We start from the raw sequence: 25,518 nt of genomic DNA on the forward strand, positions 1-25,518 counted from the left end.
ATTGTGTTATTGATTGGTTGTACTATATGAATTGTCACTGCCTAATTGTCTTGTCTTTGCTAGTAATTTCCGTTTTTTTTAAGTCAATAGGTTTATTTAAAAAATACCTACCCACTTACACACATCGAGTTGTGTTTCAAGGGTCTAATTTCCGTTACGTTACAGACAGGACAATGTAAAAAATACTGTATGAGGGGATGTAGACGGGATTTAAAAAAAAAAATTTGTAGCCTCATTTGGAACTAAAAATAAAATGTTGGTCTGGATAGTTTTTATACCCCTACTCGTCCCGTCTGTTCCAGGCGTCCGGTGTCTGCCCGTCGGTTTTCAACTGCTGGTGGTCAGAACGCCAAGCACTGGTGCGTACGGTCCGTGAAATATCGAGGGACACAAATAGCTCTGTCCTGCCCTTGAGACCATCCCGCCTTGTATAGTCATCTGCGTGTAGAGATGGCCCCAGTAAAAAGATCTTCAGCTCCGAGAAGGAAGAGGTCAGACGTCAAGACTTAGGTGTTGCACGCGAGCATATTTTCTTCTGCGAGAGTCCGTGGGCTGTGCTGGGTGGAATCATGGCTCTGGTAACATGCCAGATACGGGTTCAGTCCAGATCGCCTTCCGTGCTCGTATCCCTGGATGTGGGCTGTGTACCTACGTACCTGGCACCGATCCCTGCCACAGCAGTTGAACTGATGGCCACAAAGTGTGGTTGATTCTTAAGGATAGGAAATCATGTCCTATTTGACTCTCTGTTCCTGAGATCTGACAGAGTGCTTGCCACAGGGGAATTCAGAAGACACTCAGTAGATGAGCGAGGGAGTGAATGAATGAATGAATGAATGAGGACTGAATGAATGAGTGATAGCGATAGTGAGTCGCTTCAAGGAACGTTACAGTAAATCCACCTTGTATCCAGATGGACAGAAAGGTATGTTTTGAAAAAATGTGCATCTTAAGCAAACCCTTTCATGTTTGTTAATAAAAAAGGCAACTATTACAAAAGTAGCAGGATGCGTAAGCTAATAAGAAAATAGGAAAGTTTGTGTTGTAATTGCTAGAAATTTCTGCATGTATATTTCTAAAAAGAATCACAAGAAATCTAGTTTTAAATACATTTAATTTTTGGTGAAATATACGCAGATAGAATTTCATTGGCCCCATGTTGAAGGTTGAGAAATGCAAGTATAGTTTCTGCCTGTTTTGAGATTGTGCCACTAAATGTTAAAGTTGCGTGCATCTGTGTAGTGAATGAGATAAAAAGCTTCTCAGTGCCATATGAAAACAATTTCCTTTTTTTCCCCTACTTTCCATGAGCTTTTTAGATTATAGGGTTTCTTTAAAGGCATTTATTATTCTAGTTAAAATGATATTTTGTTCTAAGTCAATATTTATAGTAGTTTAGGATTAACCCATTAAAACCCCTTTGGGTGTGTTCAGGCCTTATTTAAGCCTTGTTTTATGTTTTGTTCGAGAAGTTTGGTAAAGAAGCATGTTTTTCTCATTACTCCTCTGGGAAATGTAGCGAGCGTGGCTTCTTTGTGTCATTAACGGAGGAAAATTGGGGTGCAGTCGGTAGTATCTCCTTTACTCACATCTACATCTGTGAAATTTTAAAAAGATGGACATTAACAGGGACCCGTCTTCTCTCTGATACGGAAGTAGGAGAGAACTTGACAGTTTTTCTGCAGTCAGTCACACACTGAAGGAAAACGTTAATTTGGTGAAACTGGGTGAAGGGGATTCATGAGTTCTTTGTAATGTTCTTAAAACTTTTCTGTAAGTGTGAAATTATTTCAAATTAAAAACTTAAAGGGGTACGTGGGTGGCTCAGTCGGCTGAGCATCTGACTCTCGATTTCGGCTCAGGTCATGTTCTCATGGTTCATGAGACAGAGCCCTGCATTGGGCTCTGTGCTAAGCGTGGAGCCTGCTTAAGATTCTCATTCATTCTCTCTCTCTCTCTCTCTCTCTCTCTCTCTCTCTCTCTCTGTCTCTCTCTGTCTGTCTCTCTTTCTGTGTTTCTCTCTCTCCCTCCCTGCCTTCCTCTCTCCCTTCCTCTGCTCCTCTCCCCTGCTCGTGCATTTTCTCTCTCTAAGATAAAATGTTTTAAAAAGTTGAAAAACAATTTTGCAATCAAATGTTGGCTTGGAATCATTGGCTGTTTAAATGAGAAGACTCTGAGATCCCTGAGAGACCTCCGCCTCCCTCTTTTTCTGTTAGGAGATAGTCTGCTACCAGTTAAGTATCTCTCTTAAGTTGCGTTTCTGACAGTGGTGATAAATCTGTGCCGAGTCATTCACATTATTTCCCATCATTTCCCCTTTTTTGACACATGCGAAAGCATTCCGCATACGCAAAGCCTCTGACGGAATGAAAAGTTACTTTTTAACGTGGCGGGTTTTTCCTTAGCTTGGATTACAACATTTATGTTTTAGTGAATTTACGTGAAGAATAAGGTTGTTGATGGTGGACGTGAACTTTTACCAGAAACTTGACATTTTTTTTTAAATAAAGGTTCCCTCCCATACTGGTTTTAAGTATGGTTCTTCATATGTCTTTTTTTCTTATTGTCAGTATCTTTTTTTTCCTCTCCTAGAAGTGTAGAAGTTATCTCATAATTTACGGTATTCTTTGAAGAATGACAGTACTAATGATCGGTTGTCACAGGTATCATCATTTTGAATAAATTTTCACACAAAGGATAATCAAATCAAAAGTCTTACCACTGTTAACATTAGCCAGATTTTAACACAAGCAGAATTGAAAATACCAGTTTTGTAAATAATTCCTTATCATACCTTTAGCAGCATGAACATGAATACTTATCCAGAGCTGGCTTCCCTTAGTAAAATACCCGTTATCCTGAAAAAGTGTCCCCAACAGCTCTGGGCTGCTTTCATGGCAGGATAGAGTTTTTAGGGCAGATGGCGGAGGTGATACCCACTTGACCTGTAGATGCGAACTGTGGACTTGCGCTGTTATATGGGTTTCGAGAGATGAGAGTGAGGCGACTTGGGTTTGTTTTGTTTTTGTTTTGTTTTGTTTTAATCTTCTCGTAAAAGGATTGCAGGGTTAACCTTACAACGTATATCTCTGTTATTGGCCAGCATTATTACTTAGTAGTTTGAAAATTGAACTCTAATTAGTTGTTCTAGCTAAAAAATAAAGAAATAAAAAAAGCCAAAAACTTTCGTCTGGAGGACCTATAACTATCTTTCTATTAGTCCAGGAGTTCCCGTGCTGGGAACTGCTTTCATTAGAGTACTCCCTCTGCGCTCCCAGTGTGTCCTCCTAAGGCCTTCTCTGGGGGACTCACCCTCCCAGAGCTGATCCACATTCAGCTCCAGAATCAGAAGAACAAGGCCTACTTCAACATATTCCACGGGCCCATTATGCCGCCCGGGCTCAACCTTCCTCTCTCTGCTTTGGCATCGTTGGGATTTATGAACCTCTCTCACGTAGGAGGAGGTTCTTTGCAATTTAGAAATATAACAGTAGTAAGTACTCTGAAATTTTTTATTCATTCACTTGGAGAATATCCTAAAGCTGTCCTCCTTCTAATTTTTTCATATGTTTGCCTGTTAGCAGTTAGTGGATTTGAAGTCTCTCTTGTCATTTTGATAAAGATAGGGTTGGAAGGGGCTGTGCAAATCTTCTGAAGAGCGTAAATCTAGGACAGGAGTCTGAAAACTTTTCTGCAAAGGGCCAGATAGTAAATATTCTAGACTTTCTTTGTTGCTTGTAGAACCAGAATACAGTAGAGCCCAAAGTGGGGGACGGGGTGGGGGACGGTCACCTCTAGTTGCTAAGAAAAAGTGTCACGGAAGAGGGAGCATTTGATCGGAGGCTGAGAAGAGATAGTCACCGGCACACCTGGGTGGATCAGTCGGTTAAGCGTCCGACTTCAGTTCAGGTCATGATCTTGCAGTTGGTGAGTTCGAGCCCCGCGTCGGGCTCTGTGCTGACAGCTCGGAGTCTGGAGCCTGCCTCGGATCCTGTGTCTCCCTCTCTCTCTGCTCCTCTCCCACTTGCGCTCATTCTCTCTCACTCTCAAAAATAAACAGACGTGAAAAAAAGAAGAAGAGATAGTCACCAAATGTCAGGGGGCAGAGCATTTCCGGCGAAGGGAGCTGCATGCACAGAGCTGTGAAAGTGACACACGGCAGTGTGTCCTCAAGCAACAGATCAGTCCACGCGGCTGGGCTGGCAGAGTGTCCAGGACGGGGTCAGATGAGGGAGCGCCATATAGGTTGTGCCGGGGAAATGGGGTTGATTTTACATTTTAGCATACTGGTTTTCACCTCGCTGTAGCCTCACAACAAAAGCTTTTGTGGCAGCTCAGCGTGTAAGGTACAGAACCGTACGGGTAACCATCCCATTTCGTAGAGAATAGGGGACCCAGCCCATACTGTGTGGTGCTTCAAAAGGGGTTCCGCAGAACCCTCCAGGCTCCAAGGAGCTCCTTTTGCAAAGTAGGGACCGATGAAGGGTCCTTAAGACAGGAAGTCATCCGGGGCGCCTGGCCGGCCCAGTCGGTGGAGCGGGCGACTCTTCGTCTCAGGGTGGTGAGTTCGAACCCCACGTTGGATATGGAGATTACTTTTTTAAAAAAAGCTTTAGGGGCGCCTGGGTGGCGCAGTCGGTTAAGCGTCCGACTTCAGCCAGGTCACGATCTCGCGGTCCGTGAGTTCGAGCCCCGCGTCAGGCTCTGGGCTGACGGCTCGGAGCCTGGAGCCTGTTTCCGATTCTGTGTCTCCCTCTCTCTCTGCCCCTCCCCCGTTCATGCTCTGTCTCTCTCTGTCCCAAAAATAAATAAACGTTGAAAAAAAAAATTAAAAAAAAAAAAAAAAGCTTTAAAAACAAATGCAGGAGGGCACCCGGGTGGCTCAGTCAGTTGAGCATCCTTCAGCTCAAGTCACGATCTCACAGTTTGTGGGCTCGAGCCCCGCGTCGGGCTCTGTGCCGACAGCTCGGAGCCTGGAGCCTGCTCCCGGATTCTGTGTCTCCCTCTCTCTCTGCCCCTCCCCGGCTCATGTGCTGTCTCTCTCTCTGTCTCAAGTATAAATAAACATTAAAAAAAAAATGCAGGAAGTCATATACTCGGATTTGTGGCCTCAGTAAGGCAATGTGAAAGACGGGACTGGAGCCGGAGGCGTAGAGACTAGTGAGAAGTACAGACAAGAGGCGCCGGGGATCTGAACTAACGAACTAACCACAGTAGCCGCGGGGAAAGCACATTAAAGGAAATGCAGTAGGAAATTGTGTCCGCAGTGTGGAAATGGAGACAAAGGAGAGAAGTGGTCTGGAATGATGTTTCTGACTCAGGTACCTGGACGGATGATAGTGTCATTCTCAAGGACTGCTAACAGTAGTTATGTCTCAAATTTGTCTTGTGTTAGACATCATTAACTGTCCACCCGACTCTGTGTCTAGGGACTGCGCTAACTAATAATTCTTTCTTTCTTTCTTTCTTTCTTTCTTTCTTTCTTTCTTTCTTTCTTTCTTTCTTTCTTTCCATTAATGACTGCGCTGCTCACTCACCGGGGCTCAGAGCCTTGAAATGGTGTTTGACTCCTTGGTCCACCCTTTGACCCCATCATTTATTAGATTCCGTTCATTCTGTATTCAAAATGTCCTCTACCTCCATTGCTTCCTCTTGTTACCACTCTCCTGTTCGGACCCTGTCGTCACGTACCTACATCATTTCAGCAACTTCTGACTCGTCCCCTCTCCATTGTACTGGTCCCTCCCATCCATCGTATATGGTCCTGCTAGAATCATTTGTTCACATACACCCTGAGATTTTTCTTCCTTGTCTAAACATCTTCCCTAGGTCCGAACGGCCAGCAGAGGAAAGATGGTTTAGTTTTTCTGGAATTCAAAGCTGCTCGGATCTGGAGGCAACCTTAGCGGGCCCACTTTGTGCCGCTCCCCACTTGCACCGTGCTTGCCCGGCGGATTACCCCCCTGGCGTTTCCACCTCCGCCTCCTCGTCGTCTGTTCCTCCCCCCTGCGCTCACCCTTCCTGGTCCCCAGAAATCCAAAGCACTGCCTGATTCGTGAAGTCTTCCGTAGATCTTTAGCATTGCAGTAATCTGTTTGTTTGACCCGTGGTCACTCTTCGTCCGTCTTCTGGTGCTGGTCGCTTTCCCTGTGCTATGCACATACGTTGTGTCCCCTGCTGAACCGTGACATGCTCAGCTGGTACGTGTAGAAAGAAATAACGTGATCTTAAAGCAACTCGGTCAAGTAGGCAGGTCAAGTGCCATTAGTCCCTTTTGAAGGGTCAGGAAATAGGCTGAGGGGGTCAAGAGATTGCCCAAGGCCCATTGCCCCGTAGTGCCGGAATGCTAGGGGAAACGGCGTCTTTCTAATGGCAAAGCCGGGATATATGCCATTTGCACCACACTGTCTCTCAAAGTGCTGACATCAGCAAGCAAAGCAGAAGACATGAACCGTGGGTGAATCATATCCAGGTTGGAGGCTTGCGTCTTCTAAACTCCAAGAATTAACATTTGTTATAGGAGTCCTAAAAGTAGGTACGCCTTTTTGTCATTTCTGAGGATAGGAGTCTTACAATAATCCATCTCTGGATCTTTAGAGATAATGTATGTGTGTTGGGGGGGGGCGGGGAGGCGGGGGGGCGGGCGCTCATGCACGAGCTTACACAAGAGGGAGAAAGACGGTGTTCGGTGAGGCCAGGAAAAGAGTTGCGGAAGCAGGAGACCGACAGTCTGTATATCTGCTGTCACCGGCCGGCACTCTTCAAAGAATGATGGCGTGCAAGTCTGGAAGATCCTTGAGGACCTACCGCTTTGCTCTCTAAACGCCGTCCATAAGCTCCTTTCTTTCCTAGAAACCACGTTTGAAGCGTTGTTGTCATGTGCTAGGATCTTTAAAATATTCCAGTAACACCTCTTTTCTTTTCCCTTGCCAGAGGAGGAAGAGCAGGTGCCCACGGATGGGGGTACGTCAGCAGAAGCCATGCAGGTTCCCCTGGAAGAAGACGATGAATTGGAGGAGGAGGAAATTATTAATGATGAGAATTTCTTGGGTAAGAGACCGTTGGATAGTCCCGAAGCTGAGGAAATGCCTGCCATCAAGCGACCGCGGCTGTTAAGCACTAAAGGGGACACCCTGGATGTCGTCTTACTGGAAGCCCGAGAACCCCTCAGCTCAATAAATACCCAAAAGATCCCACCAATGCTCTCTCCGGTCCACGTGCAGGACAATACAGACCTAGTCCCTCCGTCACCAGAGCCACCGATGTTGGCTCCAGTCGCAAAATCACAAATGCCAATCACAAAACCATTAGAAGCCAAATCGTTTACACCTAAAGCCAAGACTAAAACCAGTTCTCCGGGACAGAAGACTAAGTCACCTAAAACTGCGCAGTCACCAGCAATGGTCGGAAGTCCTATTCGGTCACCAAAAACCGTATCCAAAGAGAAGAAGTCTCCTGGACGCTCTAAGAGCCCCAAAAGCCCCAAGAGTCCCAAGGTTATGACTCATATTCCCCAAGCACCTGTCAGACCCGAAACACCAAACAGGACTCCTTCCGCTACGATAAGTGAAAAACTTAGTAAAGAAACCCTTCAGGTAAAACAAATACAGACGCCCCCGGATGCTGGCAAACTCAACAGTGAGAATCAGCCGAAGAAGGCGGTCGTGACGGACCGAACGATCGACGACTCGATCAATGCCGTGATTGCACGGGCTTGCGCCGAGCGAGAGCCAGACCCTTTCGAGTTTTCTTCGGGATCCGAATCCGAAGGAGACATTTTTACCAGCCCTAAGAGAATTTCAGGTGCGGAGTGTACTACTCCAAAAGCTTCCACCTCCTCCAACAGTGTCCCTAAGGCAGGATCCACCCCTCTGCCCCTCTCGGGTGGGGCCTCCAGTTCCGACAACTCGTGGACCATGGATGCGTCGATCGATGAGGTGGTGCGGAAAGCAAAACTGGGAGCACCTGCAAATCTGCCTCCCGGCTTTCCCTACATCTCCTCTCCTTCGGTCTCCCCTCCCACCCCGGAACCTCTGCACAAGGTGTACGAGGAGAAAGCCAAACTGCCCTCCTCCGTGGAGGTCAAGAGGAAGTTGAAAAAGGAACTGAAGACCAAAATGAAAAAGAAAGAGAAGCAGAGAGATAAGGAGAGGGAAAGAGACAAAAGCAAGGAAAAAAGTAAAGAGAAGGATAAAGCGAAAGAGAAAGAGAAGGAGAAGGAGAGCAGCAAGGAAGCCAGGTACCCGTGGAAGGAATTTCTTAAAGATGAAGAGCCGGATCCCTATAAGTTTAAAATAAAAGAATTTGAGGAAGTCGATGCAAAAGTGAGATTGAAAGATGGGATGGTAAGGAAGGAGCGAGAGAAGCATAAAGATAAGAAGAAAGATAGAGACAAAGGCAGGAGGGACAAAGATAAGAGAGACCGGGAAAAGGTTAAAGACAAGGGGCGGGAGGAGAGGCTGAGAACACCTGCGGCCCCCCTCGTGGTGCCCCCGAAGGACGCGGCCCTGCCCGTGTTCAGCCCCGCGGCGGCCGCCAGGGTCCCGGCCGGGCTGCCCGCCTTGTCCTCCATGCTTCCTGAGAAACTGCTGGAGGAAAAAGAGAAGCCTAAGGAGAAAGAGAGGAAAAAGGACAAAAAGGAGAAGAAGAAAAAGAAAGAGAAAGAGAAGGAGAAGGAGAAGAAAGAGAAGGAAAGGGAGAGAGAGAAGCGGGAGAGAGAGAAGAGAGAAAAAGAGAAGGAGAAACACAAGCATGAAAAAGTAAGCACTTTTCCATTTCTGGCACTGTCTGAACACCGTCCTGTAGCAAAACTCAGGTAAAAAAGCCAGCAGTTAGAGCTGCGTGTCAGAGGCAGATGGCCCGTAAGTTAGCCGGGAGGAGATTCGGAACGTGGTTATGGAATTGAATTGAATTTTAATTCTAAGACCCACAAACTTGTAATCAAGCCCCCTCCGTGCTGAAACATGTTAACAAGTTCATAGCCTAGGAGGAACCTAATCGCAGACTATAACCCCTCTGTTCATTAAGCATGGTAACGAATCCCTGCCAGTTAAAAAAAAAAAAAAAAATCTGTAAATAGTATTTCTGTAATCATCAGGCGTACTGCATACTATTTTGTGCCCGAATATTCGCTACCCCGCCCCCCAAAAAAGACAGCCTCCATCTTTCTAAGAGCACGCACCCTGTGGCACTATTTTAAGGGGACAGCCAGGCCCGTGGAGCCCCTCGGTAAGGACTCCTGTTTCCTTTCCGTGGGCCGTGGTTGCAAGTGTTTAAGGTTAGGACCTTTCACTGCTTTCTGCCGCATCTCTTATCCTTCTCTTTTCTGCTTTAATAAGATTAGGACATGTTTCTGAGTACCTGGGCTGATCAGGCAGCCTGGTTGGTGGGCAGAAAATAATCCCAGATAGTTTACGATGTGAGTAAATCAGGCTTCCGTGGAGGACAGCCCAAGAGGCCGATACGTATCCCGCGGTTTTGTAGAAACTGGGACCTCAAGCCTTTGGGCCCAGAATGTGACCTCTGCTCTCTGTGGTCTGGTCCCTCAGCTCATGGTTCCTGGATGACAGTGCTTGACTGGATGGTTGGAAAGTGTCTTTTAAACTTTCTTAAAAAGCGTCTCGGGGTTCGTGGTGGCATCCCCACAGATTCCCAGAGATCCTTCCCCTGCCTTCTAGAAACGGTCCTCTCGGAGGCTGGCCAGAAAATTATACCCAGTCATTTTTTTCCAATAATAAGATAAGATGTATTCGACATCTGGCAGATCTATTACCCACCAGTATTTCTGCAATTTTTTAAAATCTCAAACTGACCTAGAAAAATTAGTTCAGCCGACAGGCTGTAATGGCAGCTCTCACATTTTTCTGCCTGCCTTTGTTCTTTTTCTGTACCCCTTGGCTATGCTTAAAACGTAAAGAAATAGAACGGAAATTCCGATACTCCTAACTGAACATCAGCGAGTCAGCCAGACACAGAGCTCCAGCTCCCGTTTCCGTTTTAACGGTCATCTTGTCATTATGTGATTCGTGTGCAGCTCCTGGAACTGCCGCGAAGCGTGTTGTCTCCTCCTGACACACCTGTGGCTGAGGTCCGGCAGGTATATTGCCGCCACCCTCTGTGGACGAGAAACTGGGTCTGAGGAGACTGGCTTGTCCAAGATCAAGGTCACACAACCAGCAAAAGCCAGGTCATCTGCACCAAGATCCTCTTCACGGTTTCGAAACGTTTACTGCTGGGGCTCTGTCGCCCGGCAGAAGGCGGTCACTCAGCCACCCAGGGGCAGCTCAGAGCGAGCCCTCAGCGGGGCACAGAGGGTTCTGTTCCTTTCAGTCCCGCCTTAACTCTGGAAAGTCAGTGGAGTTGTTTGTTTCAGCGACCACTGTGAATTTGAGTGAAGCCCGTCGGATTAGATCTGTAGCGGCAGTCCTTGCCTTTCCTCAGCTTCTAGCTGACCTTGGGAAAGAAAAGTCCCTCGGACTCCCTGCTAGATTTCACCTGACAGGAGAATACGAGCCCTTGTAACGCTTTGGATAGGTTACGGCTCAGATAAATGACAGAAGATAAAAAATGTATAGCAGTTGGCTGTCTTATGAGGTCTTTAAAAAGAATAAACAGAGCTGTCTCTGGAGTTAAACCTGAGTTCAAATCCTGGCTTCTTTTAGCTGTAAGACGCTGGGCAAGTTACTTTTCAGGATTAAAGGAGATTACATCTGAGATGTGCTTAGTACCGTATCTGGCACATAAGTTAAGTGCCCAGGAAAGGGAGAGGACGCTGATGGTGAAGGCAAGCGTTATTATTTCTTCACGAATCCGCCCGTAAAAGGTAGAAACCTGGAGCTTGCTCCTGCTTTGGACCGGACCGGCTAACTCACGTATGACAGGCCGAGTCAGCTCCGCTTACGGTGTTGGAAAATTATTTCTTCTTCCTTGGCACCTTTTAAAGTTCAGCTCTTCGTGCAGATAGGAAGGGATAAAAGCTCGCGCAGCCCGGGCAGATGCCACTGACAGGGTGGGGAAATTGAGACATTAACGTAGACCTTGACTTCTGCTTTTTCAGCCCCACTTAATCCTCCCCGAGCATCAAGCCATAGGAGTGAATGAAAGTATACCTGAAATTGGGTTACATAGGCTTTCAGAATTCTCTTACATATCCACAGACCAAAATAAGGCACATCTCAGTCTCCCCAAGAAGATGCCTTGTCACAAGAATGAGGACCACAGTGTCCTTCTTTGTCCTCACCCTGACCGTCTCCCAGGAGCCACCCTCACAGACCTTGACCCAGATCAGCCAACAAGGGCATTCTTTTGATAAAAACATCTCCCCATATTTATTTTACCTCCCTGTAAACCTTTTTACCAACCACACCCACATTTATCAATACAAGAACCAATGAAGATACCGTTAATTGAACGGAGATCTGCGTGGTAGGTTGAAGGAGCCTTGGGCTTGGAATCCAGCAAGTCTGAGTGAAGATCCCGAGCATGTTTTTTAGTTTCTTTACTCCTTAGGTACTCCATCTTTATTTAAAGTGGGCTTATGGTAACTCACACTTGTTGAAAAGCAGCAAAACAGTAGTAGTTAATATTTACTGAGGAATTACCGTAGGCTAAACACCATGTAGACACTACACGTAAGTTTAATTTCTTACCACAACTCTGTAAGGCAGAGACCATAATTGTTATCACTTTAAGATGAGAAGCTGAGGCCTAGAGAGACTAATCAGGTTGCCCACGATCACACAGCTCCTAAGTATGTAAGCAGGAGCCGCGATTTCAATCCAGGCTGTGAGATGCTACAATTGATGTTCTTAGCCACGATACTTTCCTACGTGAAATAAAAAACGGATCAATTGAAATAATGTGTGCAAGGCCCCCGGCTTAGTGGTGCGTCATCAGGAGGAAAGATCATCTTCCCAGAAGGGGCAGTGATCCAAAATAGAGTGGCTTAGGCACAGTCTTTGTTCCCCGTTACGTGCAATAGTACGCACTAGTCAGGGTTACGGGTCTGATCTTTCACCTCTTTAAAAGAGAACCAAACTAATTGTTTATGGAAAATGTATTAAGAGCAATTATGCTGCCTAGTCACAAACATCCCCCTGGTAGCTTTAGCAGTGAAGAAGGTAACAGTACATTTCAGAGCAGTCACAGTGTCCATTTCCGTCTGTCGGTGAATGCACTACATGACTTCATTTAGTTACTGTGGGTTTTTGAAGTTTAGATGAATGTTCCAGGACTACTTTAATTAAAATTTACTCTTGGCATCTTAAGTGGTTTTTGGAAGGAGGATTGCTGTGAAAAAAAATAAGAAGATGTCTCATTATTTGTTAGTGGAAGTGGACAGTCGTACATAAAACCCGATACAAGACAGGAGCCAAAATCCATCCGTCAGATTTGGCAATACTGTTTTTATGCTCTCGAGTATGATCTGAGAAGGCCTGGGAGAGTTTCCTCCAAAAGATGATGATGTCACAACCCGCAGTGCTGGCCCGCTAAGATCGTGGGCTTTGGCAGGCGTACGGACGTGGCTCTCAATTCTAGCTCCACAAATTCCTACTTCTGCACCAGCCTCTTCAAACCCCTCGGGCCCTCTGCTCCCTTCCCTCTGTCTCTCTATTCAGTACCCGGAAGAGACCGCAAGATACAGCATAAGTTATGGGTTACCTCTGCTTACAAACAATAATCTCATACCTTCTCCAAGACACTTTTGGCTTGTAAAGGCCTTCTTTTCTGCCCTCTCATAGAAAACTCTTAAGTGAAGACCAGTTGGTGTCATTTAAGATGACTCTCCAGAGTTTCCTTACAACTAACCAATAATGTTGCTGATGGGCCCAACAGATGATCGAGATCTGCTTGCAGCAAAAAGCTCATCAATTCCATAAAGGATTCCCCCAGTTTTTATGCTCCTGATCAATGAATGCTGTTTTGGGCGAACATCAGCTACTGGATGAACTAACTCAGATAGTAAATGATAAGAGTAACTGCTGTTTATCGAGCGCATCCGAGCGCCAGACCTGGCCAGAATTTGGCTGCCAACAGCCCGGAGGGTTTGGTGGTGTTGCTCCTGCTTTGAGTGGAGGCAGCTGCCCAGGAAGGTTGAGTAGCTTGCTGTAGCTGGTGGCTTGAAGAGCTGGGAGTTGGCCCAGCTCTGAGCAAAGCCCGTGTGCTTGTTACCCAAAGTGGCCTTCTCAGCCGGTCACCCCCACGGAGCTGATGAGAGGGACAGACAGGGCTTCACGCTCGGGAGTAAGGTGAACTGTGATCTTGGAAAAGTTTAGTCCCTGAAGAGACCTTAGGGAGCTCCTGTTCGACCACCATATTTTAGAGCACCAGCAGTGGGGGTCCTCTGTGCTTTAATGACTTCAGGAATAGGCACAATTAAAATGTTTCATGTTTCTTTCACCTGTCCCCAAATCCCTTTGCATTTGCCCTCAAATAATCTTTTATTGAATGAAAATAGTTTATTATGTGGAGGATGACAGACAGTCTTACTGGTTTGGCCTTTAACAAAAGGCTCTCAGTGTTTTCCCTTCTGTTGAGAGTGATGGACTCCTTTCCAGTCTTTTCTCATCAGCTCCCATGATTAACTAGTGAAATGAAGGGTTTACAGTAAAAAGAATAATCCAGCGAAAAGGGGGAAATATTCCCTTCCTGTTCCTTGTCTCTGTCTGTTCCAAGAGGAAGCCAGCAGCTTAACGTTTGCACGAGTGTGTTTGAATTTATAGACGCTTACCGGAGGCCACCTATCTCCAAGTCTTTGTGTGAATGAACGTGAGCGCTTAATGAGAGCCTGCGTTCCGTTTCAGTTGTCCTTACTGGATTCCACTTGTCATGCCTAACCACACCATAGAACTTCTTCTGGCTGTCTTTTTCATATCTTAAACAGTTTATCGGTATTTAGAATTTGTTTCTAAATTGAATTAATGTAAAGACCTCAGTTGGTAAGAAAGACCACAAAGTGCTTACCAGCCACCCTAATTCTGCATCCAGAATATTAGATGATCAACATTGGCTCTTCGTCAGTGCTGTTTCTGGATATTTTTCTGACACATTAGCATAGATGGGGATCTGATGTAGCATTTACTGAACTTGCTGCTACCCTATCTAGCACACATACTTTTTTTTTTTTTTAATGAAAGAAGTTTAACGTTGAAAAAATAGAAAATAAAAACTTGGCCAGATTATATTGACAAAGCTGCCCATTACCTTTGCAGAAAGTCCCTGTCAGAAGATAAACTTTAAAGCTGGAATGCATGAAAGAGTTCCAAGATAGAATTTAAATTTAAACTGATTCTTTATAGATAAGCTTTTTAAAAATCCACCTCTTTGCTTCAAGTCAGGATTTTAAAAATAAATTTCCCCTTTAAATCTCTTGAGCGATTTTCATTTTTTGCAAGGCCGCACTGCTGGTGTCCTGGAAAAATGGAGAGTTAGAGCTTTATCAGTTGGTGCCCCGAGGTATGTGGCAAAGAAGCTAAATCCTTGAAGATTAGCAAAAAAAATGCAGCACATGGCAATAAGGGGCTTATATGACTACTAGTATTAGTTCAGGTGAAAGCAGTATTGCTTATACATAAAACTGGACAAATCCACTGACAATGTATTTTTAGTTAGCTACAAAGGAGTCTTCTATTACTGGACTTTGCTCTTTGGTGGATTGGGAAGCTTAGTAATCCACTGTAAATGCTCTGCGCGCCCCAATTCTCCGCTCACTCTCAAGTGCACTGCTTTTATTTTAACCCTTAGACGCTCACGTCGTCCCCAGGTTTTGGCTTGGCGCCCCTGGAAGATGGCATGAGGCGTGCGGTTTAAGGAATCGAGATAATTGTCATTGAGTTTATTGATTTCTGGGAAAGCCCACGCGAGAAATTACTTTGTGAACGCAGGAGGTGTCTTTGTTTTTATTTTGGTGAGCTTCTTGGGTAAAGTTAATGTAAACCGAAGTCTGGCATGACATTTTAATGTAGAAATTGTATTTCCCGTATGCATCATATCTCCCCATGTATTATTAGCATCCTCATTAATCTTTTTCTGTACTTGCTTGAATGTTATCTTTAAGTTAAATGTTGAAGTTCAGCTTCTTTAAGAATAAGAATGAAATTAAGGTTTTAAGTATTCGTAGGGTAGGATTACTAGGTGTCCTGGTTTGCCCGAGACAGTACCAGTTTACACACTTTTTGGGGAGCAAATAACAGCCCCCGCTTTAACTCCCAAAGGTGTCCCTGGATGATGTGCTCACCACATCATCAATTACAGGTAAAATTTGGAACTAAGGTAACGTGTTCTGAATCATTCATTAATTCCACAAGTTTACGAACTATCTCGTCTTCGGAGCACGTATCTACCGCTTTTAATTGGACTCACAAAATGTATCTGTTTCTGTTTGCTCATTTTGTTTTTGCATGTTGTGCCATTTAACTTTTTACAACAGTAGGTCATAAGCAAACCATGTCTTGATTCTTTTACTCTGACGAGTTACTTAAGACAGCATCAAAAACCCAGCCAGTTGAGTGGAATGGAGTCGAGGCCAACGTCAACCACAATTTCCATGTAAACTAGTTAGCCTTCTGTAGAGAAAAAATATTTTACAACCAACGCTAGCCATCTCACAAATATATGTCATTCATCATAAAAGACATTTACAGAGAAAGTGAGTAGCTGCCTCCATGTAAGACATCAGTATTCCCAGCAAAAAGGACTCCAAATGGGAGGCAGAGAGTCAAGGGGCAGCATGGGAGAGCCTACCTGTGTCAGGAGGCCTACCTGTAGATAGTGTATTTACTAACTTTGTAAACTCTGGGCAAACCACTTAATCCTTCTAGTCCCCCGTGCTCGAGGGTGACAATACCTTCCACACCCACCGTGCAGAGTTTGAAGAGCCAATCGGATCCCGAATATGGAACACACTTCGTGCTACGCAAGTGTGAGTTATAATTATTGTGTAGCATGGTAACAGGAGTCCACCAAATTACAGTGTGAAGAAGCATAATAATAATAAAGATTTTTTTTCAAGGTAGAGCAGCTTTATGTTTAAATCAAGCTTAAGAAAAGATTAAGTACGTGATTAACAGCGTTGTGGGTCAAAGGAATGTGGAATCTTACTCATCACTTATGACCATATGGCCCTGAAGGCTTGAAGAAATAGAGCAACTTTATGCAGTTTTCCATTCTCTGAAACAAAACCGAATCCAATCCCAGTTTTGCTGTTTGTGTGACCTTAGAAGAGAAAAAGGAAAAGGAAAAATGGTTGCTTCCTATATGATCCAGTTTCCCTGTAAAACAGAAACGGTAATGCCTACCCTACGTGTTGGTTAAAAAACCCGTATGGGAACATCTGAAAAATATCCATCCACAATGCCTGACAAATAGTAAGTGGTTTAAAATGTTCGGTTTGGATATATTTGTCTGTTCTTCCACAGATACTACAGAAAGGTAAGGAAAATAGAGAAATCGTAATAGTTTACAAAATACACCAAACTAGTGTTTTTCAGATTTGGTTACATAAGGCACTCTTTGTTATGAAGGAGTGGGGGGGCGAGGGGGGAGTGGATGCAAACCCTAGCTAGTTACCCATGGGTCTTGCTTTGACCACACCCCAGTGACCCTTGGTCCCCTAAGGCCTTAAGGAAAACCATTGGACATACCAGCCAAAGCACTGGCAAATGGAGGAGACATTTGCCAAAAGTGAGACCATTTGGAGGCGCAGGTTTGTATAGGGAAGTTGGTAAGTTTAAGTTTCCAGGTGGTGAGATGAGATATACAGGATATTTAGCTGAAAATGCTCGGGTAATATTCTGTTTCGGTCATAGGTGCCAGTGGCACTAGTCTAGAGAGGGAGGTTTTGAAGGCATGATGTATGTGAAACCTACGATCGAAACCATGGGCGTGGACGAGCTCAGTGAAGAAAGTGAGGAGTGGCGAGGGGGCCAAGTAAGGTCAGGACATCGTAGAGGAGAAGGAAGAGGTGTGGTAAGACCCACAGTAGAGAACATACCAGGACATCAGGAAATGATTGGTGTCTGGGGAGCGTGGCTTTAGTGGCCTGGCTGGGACAGAAAGCGGATTGGAGTGGGTCGAGGAATGAGTAAGTGAAGGCAAAGACAATAAAGTGAGGCTGGAAAATAGGAGAGCTTGTCAGCGAGATGCTGAAGGGCAGGCAGGATTTTTAAGATCGCGGGGAGCACACTTAAAAGCTAGAAGGAAATAACGGAACTGCAGAGTTGAGGATGCCTAGGTGAGAAGGAAGTTTCCTTAAAAGACTGGAGGACACGGACGAGTGCGGTTGTGGGTGCAGAGAAGTTTGTAGGTTATGGGCTCAAGAAGTCCTGCCTGGTGGCCTCAGTGGGTTTTCCTATGGAGTTTGAGGGGCAGAGGAGGAAAGGAAATCACGGGATAGGTCTCGGCTCGGAAGAGGTAAGGGTGTGACGTCATTGCTTCAGATAAATTCTTTCAGTGTATCTCCTGTGCACTTATATGCCAGTGCCTGTGATGGGCACTATGAAGTAGCGATAAACACAACAGACACGGTCTCTGCCCTTGACCTAACTTAGCTGGTCATCCAGACACACAGATAGCATTAAAGGCACAGATGGAATTGCAGTTTCTGATGGTACAAGTTTACATGATCTTTACATTTTTCTTTGAAATTACTCCGTGCCCTTGAGGATGATTTTAGATTGATCCTGGGCAAATGGTGAAGTACCCAAGGGGCAGGGAGTTCAGAGTGCTTGCACTTGTAAACTCAGTCTTGGAGTGCCTCCCACATCCCGCACACTGTTCAAGACAGTGGTCGAGAGGGGCTCAGTCGGTGAAGCATCCAACTCTGGATTTCAGTTCAGGTCATGATCTCACAGTTTGAGACTGAGCCCCACATCGGGCTCTGCATTGACAGCACAGAGCCTGCTTGAGATTCTCTCTCTCCTCTCTCTGCCCCTCCCCTCCACGTGTGACCTCTCTCTCTCTCTCTCTCTCAAAATAAATCATTATTTAAAAAGAGAGAGAGAGAATGGCTGAAATCATGGATCTTGATGTGACGATGGATTTAAAAAAAAGGGGGGATAGGTAAAAACACATGACAACATAGTAACTTTGATCGATGTGCAACAGATTAACGAGATATATATCGAGCATTATGTTATATATTCATTCCCCTTCAGTGGTTTGCAGTGTAGTGTTGCATCCTTCCGTACCCCACGACCAGGGATGTCAAACATCTGGCAGTTCCTGGACACTTTCGTTCCCCAAAGAACTGTCCCAACCAAAAATGCCAACAAAACACTTGTTGAAAAACTCAGAGTATAGATGGTAACTTGAACGACGGGGCTTCTGTTCAGCCTGCTCATCCAAAATACTCTACCATGGCCCCTTGAGACCACCAATCGTGAGGAACCCCTGTATAATCAGACTTGATCCCCTTTCTCTTAGCTCCAGTATTTGTGAAGATCTTCAACTTAGCCATCGGTCCTTGCCTTCACTACAAATCCTAGTGTACGTTTCTTCTTTTACAGTATTTCGGATCTGTTGGCCACCAGCCAAAAAAACGGAGCAAGTACACTTGGTGTTTCCGTTTTCTTATATGATAACGCAGACTTAAGATGAGTTTCTTGTTTTGCAAGTTCCATAAATAGATGCGTTTTATCCTATTGTGGAGATATCATTGCATTTTTTTTTCTATTTACATGAAGTCCGGCAATGATGTAAGTGTTTGCCAAATGTCTAAAAACTCTAACAATAAAATGCAAGAAATTAAGCCTGACCAGGAAGAAAGAAAGAACTCCCACGCTTAGGTAAAGTGAGTCAAGTTTGGGGAATTTCTCATGATGCCAGAGAGCCTTCAGTCGTTGAGAAGCAAAAGCAAAATTCGCCCAGAGTAACCTTGCGTCTGGCATGGTAGCCACATTTGAGGCTTAAACTGGCCTAGGAGGTTTATGGAAATGAGGCAGGAGGAGAAGAGGTGGGAGGTCTTTCGCTGAAAATGCATTTAACTCCCCTGTAATAACTCCAACAGATAAAAGTGGAACCGGTGCTTCCCGCCCCCAGTCCGGTCATCCCCCGGCTGACGCTGAGAGTTGGCGCTGGCCAAGACAAGATGTAAGTATACTCGTTGTCCGTTGTCCGTTAGAGCGAAGGGAATCGAACTTGCCCGTCTCTGCTCCTTCCTGGTGGGCTTAGAACTCTCACCTTTTCCAGGTGTGAACGTGGAGGGTCAAGCTTTATTTTGAGAATTCTTCATTTTCCAAGTTGTATTGGTTTCTTCCTCAGAGTAAATGCTTATTGCTTTCTTTGACATCCAGGATCCCTTCTTGTTCTTTTTCCCTTTTCGGAAGACATGACGTGGGGTCTGCGTAATTCTGAAGGTCCTGGTTATCTGAAAAGGGAGAAACGATATACTGGATGCACTCACTGTCGTATCCCTCTTCTCGAGTCATTCTTAATCACCGTGACAAAGAACGGAGATTCTCATGGTTTTATTCTGTACCTAAAAACAAAGATACTGCCACCCAAAGGTTTGGTGTAGTCTTAACTATCTGCTTGTTTGTTTGTTTGTTTGTTTGTTTAAGAGAGAACTGGAAATGTAAACCCCATGATCACTGTTGGTCTTAATTTTCACAGAATCATCCTATCAGCTCACCCTTCTTTAAAGTAAATTTAGTTGGCTGTTTTTTTTTTTTTAATTCATTTTTAAGATATGAATTAAGGTCGGGGCGCCTGGGTGGCGCAGTCGGTTAAGCGTCCGACTTCAGCCAGGTCACGATCTCGCGGTCCGGGAGTTCGAGCCCCGCGTCGGGCTCTGGGCTGATGGCTCAGAGCCTGGAGCATGTTTCCGATTCTGTGTCTCCCTCTCTCTCTGCCCCTCCCCCGTTCATGCTCTGTCTCTCTCTGTCCCAAAGAATAAATAAACGTTGAAAAAAAAAATTTAAAAAAGATATGAATTAAGGTCTACAACACTCTTACGTGATTTTAATAAGGTGATAAAACATCGGTCTATTTTTGTAAATTGTGGTAAAAACTATTCTTTTTCTAAAAATCATTCTGTATATCGTTTAAATGAATTCCATCAGCTATAAGTACTAGTTTACAACCTTATTTTTTTTACCAGTAAGCCTGAAAATGGATTAGTTTAAATTGCAAACAATCAAATATTGTGTAGAAAATAGGCTTACAGGGCATTTAATTGTCATTCAGATTTTAGCCATAATAATAAGAGTAGGAGCCATGAACTTATATAGTAGTTAGAGTAGGCAACAGAAAATATGCTTTGTGTTCTCAGTGGTTCATTCTTTCTTAAAAGTTTGTGTGTGTTTTATGCTGCTGCGTCTGCTGATTCCAAATGTAATTCACTGAAAAAGTCCAATATCATTATTATGAACGGAAGTATAGAGGCAAATGTGATCTTCTAGGAAAGTGTATGTTCTTTTGAAGATTGAAGGAAGAAAATAGTTCATCCTTTTCTTACCTTAATTATCCGCATAATTTCCACCCTTTTTGGTTTCATCAGTAGGAACCTAGACAGTGGGTGGTAGTGTTACTGACGAGTTCAGACAGTATCACAAAAATACTGTGGATTCAGTCCTTTTTTTAAACCAGATACTCTTATACCCCATGCTGTCTATGTTACCTACAAAAATTTGAATAATGCCCTCCTCCCTCAACCAGTGGAGGACAGAAGGCTGATTGATGAGCAAGGAGGCCCAACCAAAGTAGCTACTGATACCATCGTTGTAAAAATTCTATATTTGGGCTCATTCCTCTATGGGCAAGATATTCTTGTTTATCATTCAACAAATACTCTTCTCTTACTAGTTCACATTTATTACTATTTTCTCAGTAACTCACCGTGACTTAATCTTTACTTCCACAAGAGTTCGGCTTGCTCAGTCCCTTTAAGGTTTGTAAAAAGACTTTGATAATAATATTCATTTCATCCACCCTTGAGCATCTTTCATTCATTCTGTTGACTATTTTTCTCCTCTCAATAAACCACTCATACACTTAAGATATTGTGAAATATGAAAAATAGATCCTGTTACCCTGGAACAGATTGTCCAGTATTAGGGAAATTGTAATACTCAAACATTCCAGACAAATTGCCCATGACAGTATGACATTATATAATATGCGGACCTTCAGATATTTAGGTAAATAACCCCCGTGTTATATGAAAACTTAATCATTTGGCCAGAGTCAGGCACAAGGAAGTGCTTATAATGAACAAAGGAATAAATTAAGTGAAATAGATTACATTTTAAAATAAGAGAAAAAGAGGCCCGTGTCACTAGTAATAGGATTTTATGTAAAATGTATCTTAATCAGTAAAGAGCCTTTTTCTTTCTTTTTTTTTTTTTTAATCCAAATCAAGGATCAGCCCACTGTGGCCCATGAACCAAACCAGTTCTCGTGTGGCGCACAAGCCAAGAAAGCTTCGAAAAACTTAGGAGTATTTTATGACACATGAAAATTGTATGAAATTAAAAGTGATCTCTTATTGTTGTAGCATAAGGGTACGTGGCTTATTCCACGGCAATAATGGAAGAGAGGACGTCGATTCGTACAAATGTGCCTTTACTCAGTTTGTGCGCACCTGGGGCTCTAGCGCACTTTTGAAGTGAAGTTAACGAGCAGAGTAGGATGCGGAAAGGGGGGTTTAAATAGTCCAGGGGAAGGGGCTGTTTGTTGCCGAGGAACAGGCAGAGGATAGAACCTTTTGAAATTATGGGCAAAGGGAAAAGCTTTACAGGGCTCAAATTATACCCTCTCAGTGGAAGATCTTGAAGACAACATTTAGTTTCTAAAGTTTCCTAAGTGAGGAAGGTCTTCTGCCCTTGATCTGGGAAAGTACTTTGAGGTTAGATTATTTCCTCCGTCCTCTGTTGTTGTTCCTCGAGGCAAGACCGCGGTCCCTTGTTTTTTCCTTTCTGTAACGTGCCTGGAGCCTGTATTCTAAAGAACCTACGGGAAGTCCAGGACCTCCGCCAGAGAGCGTGGACGTTCAGGGTGACTTTGCAGGGACTGCGCTTGCCTTTAACACGCCCCCCGGTGAGGGGCACGCAGCGTTGCCCTCAGTCAGGAACGGAGGTGGCAGCGGAACACTAACCGTGAGACCCCGGTGTCCGCACGGTGAGGCTGGTGAGCAGAGTGGCCGGGAGACGCGGCACCGTGAGGCACATACGAAGACGGCCCAGGCCCAGGCCCGCCTCGCGGTCGAGCAGGTGCGCGCTTCCCCAGGCACGGCCGCCCGGACTGTGTTGATGAGGATCGCGAGGTCACACTTGCACTTGGGGACGGGCCGTGTCATCTGTCCTCCCAGTCTTCCCGCTCACCGAGTTCGTTTATTCTGAGCAGGTGAGGAAGAGCGAGCTAGCTTACGGCGCTCGTTCGTTCGCCCATCTCTCGGAAGGGAACGGCAGAGCACGGTGCTGGGGCAGGTCGGGGGCAGGGACCGTTGGACGAGACGGTCCGAAGGCCAGGGCCAAACGGGACCTACAGCTCTTCTCAGTTTAAGTGTGGGGCTCAAGGCGCCGTTAAAGGAGCTTCTCATTGAAAGGGTGATCTTAGGGGTGGCTGGGGGCGCTCAGTGGGTTAAGCATCCACCTTCGCCTCAGGTCGTGATCTCGCCGTTCGGTTCGTGGGTTCGAGCCCCGCGTCGGGCCCTGGGCTGATAGTTCGGAGCCTGGCGCCTGCTTTGGATTCTGTGTCTCCCTCGCTCTCTGCCCCTCCCCTGCTCATGCTCTATCTCTGTCTCTCTGTCTCTCTCAAAAATAAATACACATTTTAAAAAAATGTTTTTACTAAAATATTTTCAAAGAAAATAAGCATTTTGTGGCACCTGGGTGGCTCAGTTAAGTATCTGATTCTTGGTTTCAGCTTAGGCCACAAGGTCACAGTTGGTGGGTTCAAGTCCCGTGTTGGGCTCTGCACTGACGGTGCAGAACCTGCTGGATTCTGTCTCCCCCTCTCTCTGCCCCTCCCCTGCTTGTGCTCTCTCTCTCTCAAAACAAATACATGAAGTCTTTTTTAAAAAGTCCCTTAAAAAAAGGAAAATAAGCATTTTATATTTCAAAATGTAGCCAGATTTAGCTGAAAGACATTTGGCAGGGTGAAACGTGTATAGTGGGCTCTCGTGATGAGTTCTTTAGAGAAATCACAGCAGATGGTTTTTATCCTACTCTCTGCCTTTCCCTCTTTATGTGAAACGTTGTTTATTTGTTATTCATATATAACTTTTTTCCCAGTCTAAACAAACTGACACTGTCCCTTCGAGAACGTTAACTCAAAGAGAACAAGAAAATTACTAGACAATAGAAATAGGAAACTAATCCCAAGGAGAGGAAAAAGAAGCAAATGATTGCGTGTCAGATATAACTATGCTGCCTAGCAATCAGGGCAAGAAGTGAAATAGCGTTTTTAAAAAGGAAGAAGATACCTCTCAGTTTCTCAAGAGAGACAAAGCTCTTCAAGGCACCAAACTTGAAACGTTATTCCCATGCCGATCCAGGGGAGAAAACAGTGCCTTCCGCGGCAGCCTTTACCGTAGACACAAAGACAGTTTCTGTCCCACTGTTTCTTGCGACAAGCTCTGATCCAAAGGTATAGCCTGATAGCACACTCCGTGAAGAAGACTCTGGAAAGAATCCTCAGGTCTCTGGTTGAAACGCTTGTATCTTCATTTTTTTGTTTTTTTTTTTTTAAAGCTAGTCACTGCCTTTTTTATTTATTTACTTTTGGGACAGAGAGAGACAGAGCATGAACGGGGGAGGGGCAGAGAGAGAGGGAGACACAGAATCGGAAACAGGCTCCAGGCTCCGAGCCATCAGCCCAGAGCCCGACGCGGGGCTCGAACTCACGGACCACGAGATCGTGACCTGAGCCGAAGTCGGACGCTTAACCGACTGCGCCACCCAGGCGCCCCTGTATCTTCGTTTTGTGTTGATCAAGACTTGTAGTGCCAAGTGACAGAAACCCCAATGAGCTTAAAGGGACAAAGTAAAAGGGGTTTATTTGGCTTTAGGTGAGGCGGTCTCCAGGGTCCCAAAAGTATCATTAGGACTCTGCTCGCTCTCCTGTACTCCGTCTTGCCACTGGATGGTGACGGACGTAGCCCCAAGTCACCCGAGGCTGGCCAGGTTCTCGGGGCTCAGCAGCCTTGGTGCCTCCCACCTCCCCCTCCCGCTCGCTCCCGTTACCAGTTCTCATGAGGGCCTCGGGGCGGGGGTCCCAGAAGGAAGGGGGGACGAGGGGCAGGCAGAAATAATTGGCATCTTTTATTTAGGACAAGGCAGCGTTAGTTCACGTTTTGACGAGAGCATGCGGAGGTGGCAGAGAGAAGAAGCTTGTCGGTTTAAAAAAAAAAAAAAAGATCCTTTAGAAGTCAAGTTCAAGTTCAAGGGACATTTCAGATCATCATCCTGTCAGACTCGGAGGGCTTTTTTGCTTTTCTATTTTTAATTTACTTTCTTTCCAATAAAACTGTCTGCTTTTGATTTAAAAAAAGAAAGAAAAAGAAAGAGATTGACACAAGATTGCCCTGGTTAGCTTGCCACTGGAACGGCAACATTTCCGAGGTGGTTTGCCTATAAGAGAAGCCAAGGAACGGGAGCACTGACCCCCCCCCCAAAAAAAAAATCTTAAGAATAACGGTATTTCAAAATTTATGGCCAATGACTTATTTTTCATGCTAGTGAAAAATGTTGACGTTACACATGAAGTTCCCTAAGGAGCTGAACAACTGGGGCACAAGTTGTGGGTCACACGTGACTCTTGCTCCCTGACTGTACTTAGAAACTCAGCAGACCCTGACCCACGTGTCCTAGCTGTAATTCCGAGGGGAAGCAGGCCAGAGTCCAGTTTTTTCCTGCACTCAGGTCTGCGGCCCTTTTCTGACTTTTCCAGACAAGAAGTCCGCGGCCTCCGTCTCTTCCTCTCTCGTCGTCGCGGACCTAAAATTATGATGAAATCTCCGAGTTTAATTTCCTCCCCTGGCACGTTGTCATTTGTTCATTTAACACCAAACATGCAGTGCATGTAAGGAGAAACACAGCACGCTGTCCGAAAAACTGACTTCAGGTTTGGGGAAATGCTTTTACTACACAGTAAAACAAGTGGAAAGATTATAATCAAAGCATTTCCATCTTACTTGTAAACAATTACAGCCATCCGTGCATGGATGCCACATTAGAAGACTCGGGGAAATTTACTGGATTCCATTCTAATGCAATTAGAGCTAATTTCGTTCTTTAAATGAATAAAAGGTCAGCTAGTAAATCTAGCTTATCTTGAGTCCAGACTTCAATAAATTGTTTTATTTAATTTGTTGTAAAAGATCTTATCCTTAATGGGCCTAGGTCTTATTAGTTCACTTAGGTTTTAAAATATTTATGACCACCTTTTTAGATATGATTTGAATGATAGTTGGAAAGTTTCTCTCTGCAGTGTTATCAAGGCCCAGAATCACTAATTGAGTGAATATAGGAAGGTACTTAAGATTTGTTATCTAGAAAAAGCTGATGTGAACTTCCAGAATTT

The 25,518-nt window shown here is 44.9% G+C and overlaps 1 protein-coding gene across 1 annotated transcript in view; it reads left to right on the forward strand.

The window, feature by feature from the left end:
* TAF3 (TATA-box binding protein associated factor 3) overlaps positions 1 to 25,518 on the forward strand; it is a 184,074-nt gene that overhangs the window by 128,197 nt on the left and 30,359 nt on the right. The window contains exons 3-4 of the mRNA XM_047065867.1: positions 6,934 to 8,759; positions 19,004 to 19,086. Coding sequence (XP_046921823.1) covers positions 6,934 to 8,759; positions 19,004 to 19,086 — 1,909 coding nt within the window. The remainder of the gene's footprint in view (positions 1 to 6,933; positions 8,760 to 19,003; positions 19,087 to 25,518) is intronic.

Source organism: Lynx rufus, unplaced genomic scaffold (genome assembly GCF_022079265.1).
Source record: "Lynx rufus isolate CCGP_SWC_20201006 ecotype Redwood Valley unplaced genomic scaffold, mLynRuf1.p SCAF_7, whole genome shotgun sequence".
Lineage (NCBI taxonomy): Eukaryota > Metazoa > Chordata > Mammalia > Carnivora > Felidae > Lynx > Lynx rufus.